This window comes from Manis pentadactyla, chromosome 15 (assembly GCF_030020395.1).
Source record: "Manis pentadactyla isolate mManPen7 chromosome 15, mManPen7.hap1, whole genome shotgun sequence".
Taxonomy (NCBI): Eukaryota; Metazoa; Chordata; class Mammalia; order Pholidota; family Manidae; genus Manis; species Manis pentadactyla.
In genome coordinates, this window is record NC_080033.1 from 27,025,206 (window position 1) to 27,038,139 (window position 12,934).

Here is a 12,934-nt window from a genome sequence, read left to right on the forward strand (position 1 = left end):
TTATATGTGAAGATATTCTTCATTACATTACAAAAAATAAGAACAAGAAAATGTCCAGAAATAAAATATTTAAATCTATTCCAGGAAGTATTGCAGTTAAATTTTTTTTTTTGCAGGATGTAGAGTTTTTATTTAGTAGCTAAATCAGGAACAGTAAGAAGTTGTGTAAGTTGAAAGACTTTTATCCAGGAATCGATAATTCATGTCTCATCTATCCAGAAGGTAAAGAAAATCTTTTCTTCTAAATTTGCATATCTTGCCCAGAGTCCCCAGGAGTATAGTTTTCCTGAAACACACCCACTTCTAAAGATCCAAACTCTTTGTTTCCTTAATCCAAAGTCTTGGGATCTGCCCCTTAATCCATTATTAAATGAGTTTCAAGCAAACATGATTTATCACTGTCCAAATTAGGTGACTCATCATACACCACTTCTTGGACGTCCTCTAATATTTTCAAAATGTCATTTTAAGTAAGAAAACGGCCAAAGCTCTCTGCCACCTCAACGTCCCCGTCACCGTGGTTTTGGATGCTGCCGTTGGGTAAGCTCCCATCTTCCCCAGCCACAGTTACTTTTCCTCATCCACCTGCAGGGTTGGTTTGAAGCAAGATTTCCAGATTGAAGGTTTGAGTCCCATTTATAAAACTGCACTGGGTAGTATCCTGCCTCTTAACCAGTTAAGCTCATGATACGATCTGGATAGTGCATCCAGAAGGCAGGGCTGTAGGATGCTGGGGAGATGGGAGTCATTTCCATGGTTTATGGTGTATTTTTTTAAATTAATTTTTTTATTTTGGTGTCATTAATCTACAATTACATGAAGAACATTATGTTTACTAGCTCCCCCCTCCACCAAGTTCCCCCCACATACCCCTTCACAGTCACTGTCCATCAGCGTAGTAAGATGCTGTAAAATCACTACTTGTCTTCTCTGTGTTGTGCAGCCCTCCCTGTGCCCCCCACTCACCATACATCCTAATCGTAAGGCCCCATTTCTTTTTCCCCGCCCTTATCCCTCCCTTCCCACCCATCCTCCCCAGTCCCTTTCCCTTTGGTAACTGTTAGTCCATTCTTGGGTTCTGTGAGTCCGCTGTTGTTTTGTTCCTTCAGTTTTCCTTTGTTCTTATACTCCACATATGAGTGAAATCATTTGGTACTTGTGTTTCTCTGCCTGGCTTATTTCACTGACCATAATGCACTCTAGCTCCATCCATGTTGTTGGAAATGGTAGGATCTGTTTTTTACTTATGCCTGAATAATACTCCATTGTGTATATGTACCACCTCTTCTTTATCCATTCATCTACTGATGGACATTTAGGTTGCTTCCATATCTTAGCTATTGTAAATAGTGCAGCGATAAACATAGGGGTGCATCTGTCTTTTTCAAACTGGAGTGCTGCATTCTTAGGGTAAATTCCTAGAAGTGGAATTCCTGGGTCAAATGGTAAGTCTGTTTTGAGCATTTTGAGGAAACTCCATCCTGCTTTCCACAATGGTTGAACTAATTTACATTCCCAGCAGCAGTGTAGGAGGGTTCCCCTTTCTCCACAACCTCACCAACATTTGTTGTTGTTTGTCTTTTCAATGATGGTGATCCTTACTGGTGTGAGGTGATATCTCATTGTGGTTTGAATTTGCATTTCTCTGATGACAAGCGATGTGGAGCATCTTTTCATGTGTCCGTTGGCCAACTGAATTTCTTCTTTAGAGAACTGTCTATTCAGGTCCTCTGCCCACTTTTAATTGGATTATTTGCATTTTTGTTTGTTGAGGTGTGTGAGCTCTTTATATATTTTGGATGTCAACCCTTTATCAGATCTGTCATTTATGAATATATTCTCCCATACTGTAGGGTACCTTTTTGTTTTATTGATGGTATCCTTTGCTGTACAGAAGCTTTTCAGCTTGATGTAGTCCCACTCATTCATTTTTGCTTTTGTTTCCCTTGCCCAGGGAGATATGTTCATGAAGAAGTCCCTCATGTTTATGTCCATGAGATTTTTGCCTATGTTTTATTCTAAGAGTTTTATGGTTTCATGACTTACATTCAGGTCTTTGATCCGTTTTGAATTTACTTTTTTGTGTGGGGTTAGACAGTGATCCAGTTTCATTCTCTTACATGTAGCTGTCCAGTTCTGCCAGCACCATCTGTTGAAGAGACTGTCATTTCCCCATTGTATGTCCATGGCTCCTTTATCATATATTAATTGACCATATATATTTGGGTTAATGTCTGATGTCTCTATTCTGCTCCACTGGTCTGTGGCTCTGTTCTTGTGCCAGTACCAAATTGTCTTGATTACTGTGGCTTTGTAGTAGAGCTTGAAGTTGGGGAGTGAGATCACCCCCACTTTATTCTTCCTTCTCAGGATTGCTTTGGCTATATGGGGTCTTTGGTGTTTCCATATGAATTTTTAAACTACTTGTTCCAGTTCATTGAAGAATGCTGTTGGTAATTTGATAGAGATTGCATTGAATCTGTATATTGCTTTGGGCAGGATGGCCATTTTGATGATATTAATTCTTCCTAGCTGAAGGGCCCCCACCAGTAAGATGGCGAACTTCCGGCTTCTCTTCCGGGTCCTCAGTTCCCGACGGCGCCACCTGAAGAACAATCACCTCTCTCCCCACTCCCACTCCCAGCACCTAACCAATAGCCACCAGCCTCATAGAAGTAACACCACAATCACCCCATGCCCCTTCTTATATAACCCAGCACCTTTCCCCAATAAAGCAGAATTCTCCGGTGAATTGCTGCTGTGTGTCGCTCCCTTCCTTTCATTGGTGCCGAAACCCGGGAGACGGGACACCCCAACTGGGCCCCGTCTTCACCCCGACACCAGCAGCAGCTTGCCCTCGTCCTCTTTTTCTGGCACTGGCTCCTCACACTCACCACTCCTCTTTGGCCTTTAGGTAAGTTTTCCCCCAGAGTGGGCCACTCTCCCCCGAGCTATCGCAGTGCCATTGACTGTGATCGTCTGGCAAGGCCCTGACGCTTGGGGACGAAGAAAGAACTCTCCCCGCCTCCGGCCTTCACGGCTGCAGCAGACCCCCAGGCCCCCCTCCAACAGCCATAAATGGCTGCCTCTGGCCTTCACAGCTGCAGCAGACCCTCAGGCCACCCCCCCAACAGCCATAAACGAGGTGACTCCTTTGTGGATGAGAACGCTCCCTTTTCCACTCCTTCCTTCCGTTTTACCTGCCGAAATCCGTTCTGTCCACCAAAAACTCCTAGTACTAGGTACCTCGGACTCTGGCACTCTGCCTTCTTAGAGAAGCCTGGGTGACAACCCACACTTCCTAAGAAACCGACTCGTATACGAGTTTCTGCAGACCACCAAAGATCATCGGGGATGCCCTTTGTCTCCTTGCGGTCTGTTCCCAGTCCGAGGATCTCCATTCGTCTTCCCCTGTTTGTCTCCTTCTCTGTCCTTTAGCCATGGGAGCCTCCTCATCCCTCCCTGGAAGTTCACCTCTTGAATGCCTGCTCAAGTATCTAGCCACCCTCTCCCTGACGCCTGATATAAAACCAAAACTTCTCTGCAAATACTGCTCCCAAGATTGGCCGACATAGCCCCTAAACAATAACAACCAATGGCCGGCAGGAGAAACTCTTGATCCTAACATCACTTGCGATCTCTTTAACTACTGCCAGCGCCTGAAAAACTGGAAGGAGATTCCCTATACCGAAGCTTTCCGCCTCCTCCCGCAGCCTCCCACCAAGTTCTCCTAGCCTGCAAGCCGTCTCCCCCGCAAAAGCCTCCCGCTCACTCCCTTTCCCCTCCTCTCCTACAACAACCCCTCCCCCTTCATCCACCACCATCTCCTCTCCCACCACACCCCCCTTGCCGTTCAAGCCTGAGCCTTTCAGCCCCACTCTAACTAAGTTCCAAGAGCCTCCTCTGTCTTTGCCCCCATCACCTGTTTCTCCCCCCACAGACTGAGCCAGAACCCTTCAGTCCTTCTCAGACTCCGTCCTGAGGTCCTCCCAAAATTATCGCCCCCCCCCTCTGGGAAGTAGCATGATCCTAAAGCATCATGCGCGTTCACGTCCCTTTCTCCATAGGAGATTTAGCCCAACTGGAGAAACGCCTAGGTTCCTTTTCCACTGATCCCACGACATATATCAGGGAGTTTCAATAGACCCTCCAGTCATACAGCCTCACACATCATGACATTTTCATGCTCCTAGCATAGACGAGTTTGGGACTTTGCCCAAATGCACGCCACCGAAACCCACAGGACTGACCCCACCTATCCCTCTGGCCCCACCGCTGTCCCCGAACAAGACCCACACTGAGATTATAACACCACCGTGAGTCTCCGTTCTCGAGATATCTTCACCTGCTGCTTAATAGTAGGTCTGAAAAAAGCAGCTCGTAAATAGTCAATTTTCAAAAGCTCCCTCCAAGTTCTTAGACAGACTCACTCAAGCCCTATTACAGTATACCAGCCTGGACCCAGAAACGCCTGACGGGAGACATGTCCTTATAACATACTTCCTAGCTCAAAGCTACCCCGACATTAAAGCTAAACCCAAAAAGTTAGGACAGGGCCCCGCTACCCCTGAGATCCTAACAGTGGCCTTTAAAGTCTTCAATAACCGGGAGGAGGAGAAAGAACGCCGTAAACAAAAGGCTGATCAGGCCAATTTCCAAATGTTGGCTCAGCTGATGAAACCACAACCTGGGCACTCTTCTATAAACAAGCCCCCCCCAGGAGCTTGTTTCAAGTGCGGACAAGAAGGACATTGTTCAAGGGCTACCACCCTATGCCCCAGATGCCACAAAAAGGGCCACTGGAGGTCTGATTCCCCAGCCACCCAAAGGGGAGGCTGGACGAACAACCCCCATCCTAAGCCCGCCATAGTGGGGCTGGCAGAAGAAGATTGATGGGGCCTGGGAGCTTCTCGCCCGACCATTTCCATCACTAAACGGTAGCCCAGGGTTACTTCAATAGTAGACAGTCACCCCATCTCCTTCCTCCTAGATACAGGAGCCACCTTCTCAGTCTTGCGGGAATACCGGGCCCCTACCACGCCTGCCATTACTCCTATAGTCGGGGTAGGAGGTAAACAGATTTTCCCATTAAACCCCCCCCCTTTTATGCACAATCCAAGACAATCCCATACCTTTCTCCCACTCCTTCCTGGTTATGCCCCAGTATCCCATCCCCTTACTAAGACGGGACATCCTTTCTCTCCTCCATGTTTCCATAACTATATCCACTCCCGCAGCCCCCAGTACTCCCTTTCTAATGGACCTCATAGCCGACGACCCCCCTCTACCCAATGAAAGCTCCAGTTCTGCCCTCATACACCCTGTAAATCCCAGAGTTTGAGACATTACAAGCCCCTCAGTAGCTCTATGTCCTCCTGCCTCCATCAAATTACGTGACCCCTCTCAGTATATCTGTCAGGCCCAATACCCCCTAACCACTTCAGCCCTCATAAGCCTCCAACCCATCATTCAAGATCTTTTAAACAAAAATTACCTCAGACCCACTCACTCCCTGTTTAATACCCCCATATTAGCTGTTAAAAAAACCAACAGATCTTTCCGCCTCGTCCAAGACCTTCACCTCATCAACATGGCCATTGTCCCTATCCATCCCTTAGTCCCAAATCCATACACCCTTTTATCGCTGCCCTACCTTGGCCTCCCGAGACCCCTCCTCCCAAGATTTTTTGCCTTCACCTAGACGGACCCATACACAAGACATTCTGAAAAACTCACTTGGACAGTTTTGCCACAAAGCTTCCGAGTCCACCTTATTACAATACATGGACGATCTTCTACTCTGCAGTCCCTCGTGAGAACAGTCTCAACTTGACACTGCCTCCCTACTTAACCTTCTAGCTTCCAGAAGTTACTGAGTATCCCCTGTCAAAGCTCAAATCTCTTCCCCTTCTGACACTTACCTCCGATTTCTTCTCTCAACAAACAAAGTCCATTACCTTAGACAGAAAACTGCTCCTCTCTGACCTGCCCATTCCCAAAACCAAGACAGAAATCCTTTCTTTTCTAGGCCTAGCTAAGTATTTTAGAGCGTAGATCCCTAACTTCTCCCTGTTGGCAAGACCCCTATACGACCTCAGCAAGGGCCCCCCTGAAGAACCATTATCCTCCTCACCCCGACACTCCTTCATTAAGCTATATCGAGCCCTTGTGGAAGCCTCAGCTCTACATCTTCCTGATTTGTCGAAGTCCTTCTCATTATACATTCATGAGAAGTCCAGTCAAGTCCTAAGCCAATATTATGGCTTTTCCTTTGCCCCAGTAGCTTATCTTTCCAAGCAATTAGACCCCACAGTTCGGGGATGGGCCCCCTGCCTACGGGCATTAGCCGCTGGACAGTTCTTGCAAAAGGAAGCTCATAAACTGACATTCGGGGCACCCCTTACCATACTGTCCCCACATCACCTAAAGGATCTCTTTTTTTTTTTTAATAATTATTTTTTATTGAAGAGTAGTTGACGCACAGTATTACATTACATTAGTTTCAAGTGTACAACACAGTGATAAAACATTTATATACATAATTCTAGGTTCCAGCTATCCCCCTACCAAGCTGTTACAATATCTTGACTATATTCCTTATGCTATACATTACATCCCGGTTACTTATTTATTTTACCATTGGAAGTCTGTCCTTTTTTATTTATTTATTTATTTATTTTTAATTAAATAAATAAATAATTAATTTTTTTTGTGAGGGCATCTCTCATATTTATTGATCAAATGGTTGTTAATGACAATAAAATTCTGTATAGGGGAGTCAATGCTCAATGCACAATCATTAATACACCCCAAGCCTAATTTTCATCAGTCTCCAATCTTCTGAGGCATAACAAACAAGTTCTTACATGTAGAACAAATTCCTACATAATGAATAAGTTACATAGTGAACAGTACAAGGGCAGTCATCACATAAACTTTCGGTTATGCTCATGCATTATGAACTATAAACAGTCAGTTTAAATATGAATACTCATTTGGTTTTTATACTTGATTTATATGTGGATACCACATTTCTCTCTTTATTATTATTATTTTTAATAAAATGTTGAAGTGGTAGGTAGATACAAGATAAAGGTAGAAAACATAGTTTAGTGTTGTAAGAGAGCAAATGTAGATGATCAGGTGTGTGCCTGTAGACTATGTGTTAATACAAGCTAGACAAGGGCAATAAAACATCCACGTATGCAGAAGATTTCTCTCAGAACAGGGGGGGGGGGTGAGGTTCTAAGCCTCACCTCTGTTGATCCCCAATTTCTCACCTGATGGCCACCCTGCGACTGTGCCTGTCTTAGGTTGTTCCTCCCTTGAGGAAACTTACCCGTCTCTGGCTAACCAGTCATCTTCCGGGGCCATACAGGGAAAAGTAAAGTTGGTAAGTGAGAGAGAAGCTTTACTGTTTGAAAAGGTTAGCTTTTTACTTCTTTGCATATTTATGCCCTGTGGCTTCTATGCCCAGCATTTGTTTTGAGGTATCTTTACCACTTGGAAGAATTATGATACTCGGTAAATTTGATATGAGACACGAATTCTATTTAAGGGTTGTAATTAGGAAGGAAGAAGAAAAGCTATAGAAGTAGCAGACAGAAGAAAACATGGGAAGATTGATTATTTCTTTGACATATCTTCTTGTAGAGTAACTTCAGCATGTATAGGTTTTAAATTACTAATTAAAATGGGCACACACATTAACATAGTAGGAGTATAGTTACATAACCAAAGCATACCTGTAATAACCAGCCATCTCCAGTGAAACCAAGAAAACCAGTTAGACACCTTAGGCATTTGTGAAAACTTATCTATGATATGGTGGATATTGTTCAACTGAACTTGAACAGTCTGAGAGAAATCAGACAAATTAAAACAACCCATTCCTGGGGAATGTTCACATCCCTTATGTTCTTTTAACAGTAAATAGTCTGTAGTTGTAAGATTTTGGAGCGCTACAATTTGGACTTCTCCTAATTCTTAGTTGAGTTCCAACAGTATAGATCCAGTCAAATTTGTTGTTTTACTGTATGCACAGGCCAGCTTAGATATCTCCTTCCTCATTCCCATGGCAAGTCCAGGAGCTGGTGGGATGAGTGCATCTACAGCTGTCGCAGTGCGTGGATCGTTGTTGGGGTTTTTTGATGATCATCTTCTGGCATGAGACTTCCAGAGAGTGCTGATGTTGGAAGTTCTCTTTCATATCGTATCTTAGTTCATTTACGGGGTAGCCCAATTAGGCTTTGATCTTCTGTATAGACGCAAACAGACCCTTTGCCTACACTTTTTTTTTTTTTTTTTTATAGTAGCAATAAGTTTCTTTTTTTATTTTAATATACTTTAGGAAACAATATACAAAGCTGAGCTTTCCCACCATTTCCAGATAACAACAGGAAGCTCCAATTACACAAATTTAGCATTTTGTGATGGCTAAGAACAGCAGTCAGCACCAGACTTGAACAGTTAGCTACAACACAAACATCCTTCAAAATGAAATGTCATAACAGCAAGACAGGTAAACCAGGGTTTAACAAATGACAACCACTTGGGAAGTGACTTAATCATTCTTGTTGAATTTCATATTTCATTAAATATCTTTTACACAATTTCGTGTTACTTTGCTTTAAACAAACCTCTCTTAAGGAATTATTTCAATTAAGTATAAATATTCAACAAGAATAGTTCTTTATCATAAAGAATCCCCAGTAGTTCAAATTCTAATATGCACTGACCGAAGGAAAAGAAAAATAACAATTTTTGTTTGTTTTATAACATGTTTATTACAACAGATACAATTCACATCTGACTAGCTTTGTTTCCTCTTTCCCTCCCACAACCATGTTCATTGGGCCACTTTCTTATATTTGAGCAATCAATGTACTTTTAGCACACATGCCCAGCAGTACTTTTTTTAAGTCTATTCTTACAACAGGGTGCAAATGGATTTCAATAATTTATACAAACAAGTGGGTTATGCTCAATCACCGCAATTTTAAGCTACTGTACACAGGAATGAAAAGGTTATAGAAAAGTGCCATAGCAACAGTGCCTTAAGAAAGAGGAGCCTTAAAAAAAATGGATAAAATCAGATCAAGGATTTCAGAGGGAAATGGAACACATGGGAATTGAAAAACATTTCTCTGCAAAACAAATGGAGAAGCACTGCTCTTGATCAGGTGCAAGTGTGGAAACAGTTGTTTCATGATACTTTGTACATTGCCCATATGGTTCAAAATCGTATCCTCAGACACAGATCGCCTGGCGCTTGCACTGAATTTTTGAAAATGCAAGATTTCTGAATGATAAATTAACCCCCCCGAATTTTTTTATAAAAGCTATTTGCAGACAGGTTTACATGTAAAAGACTAGGTATTTAGCCACCTCAGCATTGATTAGTTTTGGATGTCTAAGCTCTGTTACACATGGCTTCCCATGGCTTCACTCTACAAAACATATTTACAATGTGAAGAATACATCTACAAGAAATCTACATTTCAAGGGTTTTACAAATCAATCTTGTATCTTTCCCCTGAATTGACTCACAAACCCCATCCCCTTGTCATTTCCTTTGCCCAGCTTAACGGTCCAAAGTCTACTTAAATGCAGCTCAGAAATGTTAAGATTGGGCTAAATAGATTTACAGTTCCTGTACTCAAAACCATGTGCAATTATTCACATCTTCACACCATGAAGGAATTCTGATTTTTTAGTTTTTCGAGTTCCTTGATTTGTTGTCTTAAAAATAGTATCCTTTGCTCTCGCAAAGTTGCTTGAATTTCACATACTCGGACTAAAGATCTTAAATTTTTTAATTCAGTACAAATTTCTGACATGTGAACACTTCCCATGTTATGGGCTTCTTCTCTTAATCTTGATGCCTGCTTCTCTGCATGATCTGCAGGCCACCCTTGAACATGTTTTATGAGATTTTCATTGAAGTGTGCTGCTAGCGTAGGTGTTAATGAACATGTAGGTCGGGCAGATGAATTCTGTGGTACAACTGTTGCATTTGATGCATTACTACTAGAAGTATGATTTGGACCAGGTGATGGACTTCTCTGGCTGTTTGAGCGCTGAAGACTTCGAGGAGAGACAGGTTCATGACCTTGTTGTTTGTCAGCAGTTACAGGCTGCTGTGTGGCTGACTGTGAAACTGGTCCTTGCTTAACTACTGGAGTACTAACCTTTGGCTGTGAGGAAACAGGAGGAGTACTGATCAAAGGTTTGATAGGGACTGTGTTAGTCTGAGGTGTGCTTATTCTTGGAGACACATACGATCTTGGGGATGATGCATCGGAAGTTAAAGACATCGGAGACTGATTAGATGGTGGGGCTTGTGTAGAGAGCTGAGCAGCTTGAGAAATCAGAGAAGTTATGTTGAAAGCAGATGATCCAGCAGTAAGAAACTTATGAATTATAGACTGCAATGAGGCTTGTGTCACAGCTGCTGTAAGAACTTCATTTATTTTGGATATGTCCACATTAGAATTGTTAAGTTGCAGTGTGGCTTGCAAAGCAGGAAGCAACTGTCTAAGAAGATTTGGGTCCTGAAGTAATGGAGGTATTGGTGACTGTGGAACAGGAGAAACAGGGACTGCTGAAGCAGATGTTGGAGGTGCGGATGTGGGATTCAGTCCAGAGGCAGAAGATGTGGAAGGAGTTGTGCAAGAATGTGACACAGATTTGTCTCCTGATGTTGATTCTTTTCTTTCTGTTTTCTGTGCAGGGACAGAAGATGTGGGTGTAGGCAGTTTTGATAAAGTAGATGCTCCATTAGCATCAAATGATTTCTTTGGCTGGTGATCAGACTGTAGTGTAAATGGACTAGAAGGAAGAGTGCTTGGGGTAGCAGTTGGATGAACCACTGGTTTGATGGGGTGCTGTACTGGCGTAGAACTACTGTGAGTCTCTGCTCTTGGCAGTCTGTAGTCTCTGTCATTGTGTCTGCTTGTTTGAGACAAAATATTCTGTGGGAGCAAACTACTGTCATCACTGGAATGCTTGTCTTCCATTCCACTGGCAAACCCACTAGTGGCTGTTGCTTGCATCACCTCCCTTCTGTAATCCCTATCTTTTGGGAAGCTATTAATTGCCATCTTGTTTGCTTCTTTTTGTCTCTGTTCTCTTTCAAGCCATTCTTTCGGTTTTTCCCACTGTGAAACTTCTGTTCGACAATTGTAGTAGTATTTTTTCCCAGAAGAGCTAATATGCTCAGACCAGTCATCTGCAGAATCATAAGGTGCATCTGAAGTTTTGCTTGGATTATTGCTTGGATTAGAAGAATGTGAATTTGAACTATGAAGAGCACTGTGATTGTGTGAATTTTCTTGTGGAGAGTAACTGGTCCCACCATCCCTCTCTCTAACTCTGTGAATATGCACATTTTTGGCCTTACTGTGACCTGTGCTGTCACTATATTTGTTTTCAGGACTATCAGATCTCCGCAACATTTTATTTGGTGGTGAAGGATCTGCGGCGTCTCGCATTTTTTCATGTCTGTGATCGCCACTACTGGGGTGACTCTTCGATGAATACTTAAGTGCCTGTAAAACATCACCCCCCCCTGGTAAGGCTGCGAGTCCCCCCTCCGGTCGTGACAGCCATCACTGAGTCTCTGCTGTTTCCTCGCATACATTACCATCAATGCCCGGCCTGTGAGCGTGTGTCGGGGAGGGGGGAGAGCGGCCGCGAGGGGCGGGCGGGCGCGCAGGCGGCGGGCGGGCGGCACCACCGGCACCAGGGCCCAGCGCGCCCTCTGCGACTCTCAGCACTTCCCGTTACTGGCGCTGGCGACCCCGGGCCATCTCCCTCCTCCGACACCACGCTCGCTCAGCTCGGGCAGCAGCGCCAACTACGCGGCGGCAGCGGCGAACCGGGGGGAGGGGGGCAAGAAGACGAGTCCGGCTCGGGCCCGCGGAGAGCGACTGCCTCCTTCGCCTTCTCCTCCTCCTGCTCTGCCGCCTCCTCCCCTCCTCCCCCTGCCGCTGCCGCTGCCTGGTCCTTCTCCCCCTCCTGCCGCCGCCGCCGCTGGTGCCGCCGCTTGCCTACACTTTTATATTCCCTTTATACCCTTGTGTAGAACTCATTGGAGGTTACAACACAGGAACTGCCCTTTTTTTTTTTTTTTTGGTATCACTAATCTACACTTACATGACGAATATTATGTTTACTAGGCTCTCCCCTATACCAGGCCTCCCCTATAAACCCCTTTACAGTCACTGTCCATCAGCATAGCAAAATGTTGTAGAATCACTACTTGCCTTCTCTGTGTTGTACAGCCCTCCCTTTTCTCCTACCCCCCCATGCATGTTAATCTAAATACCCCCCTACTTCTCCCCCTACTTATCCCTCCCTACACACCCATCCTACCCAGTCCCTTTCCCTTTGGTACCTGTTAGTCCATTCTTGAGTTCTGTGATTCTGCTGCTGTTTTGTTCCTTCAGTTTTTCCTTTGTTCTTATATTCCTCAGATAAGTGAAATCATTTGGTATTTCTCTTTCTCCGCTTGGCTTGTTTCACTGAGCATAATACCCTCCAGCTAAATCCATGTTGCTGCAAATGATTGGATTTGCCCTTTTCTTATGGCTGAGTAGTATTCCATTGTGTATATGTACCACATCTTCTTTATCCATTCATCTATCGATGGACATTTAGGTTGCTTCCAATTCTTGGTGATTGTAAATAGTGCTGTGATAAACATAGGGGTGCATCTGTCTTTCTCAAACTTGATTGCTGTGTTCTTAGGGTAAATTCCTAGGAGTGGAATTTCTGGGTCAAATGGTAAGTCTGTTTTGAGCATTTTGATGTACCTCCATACTGCTTTCCACAATGGTTGAACTAACTTACATTCCCAACAGCAGTGTAGGAGGGTTCCCCTTTCTCCACAGCATCGCCAACATTTGTTGTTGTTTGTCTTTTGGATGGCAGC

At 44.0% G+C, this 12,934-nt stretch overlaps 1 protein-coding gene across 1 annotated transcript; it reads right to left on the reverse strand.

Moving 5' to 3' along the window:
• Window positions 1-8,760: 8,760 nt before the first annotated feature.
• On the reverse strand, window positions 8,761-12,001 carry LOC130680943 (WW domain-containing adapter protein with coiled-coil-like). The gene is given in 2 exon segments (XM_057492795.1): window positions 8,761-11,552; window positions 11,555-12,001. Coding segments are annotated over 2 exon segments (1,959 nt in total). The 5' UTR covers window positions 11,648-12,001; the 3' UTR covers window positions 8,761-9,686.
• Between the last annotated feature and the right edge of the window lie 933 nt (window positions 12,002-12,934).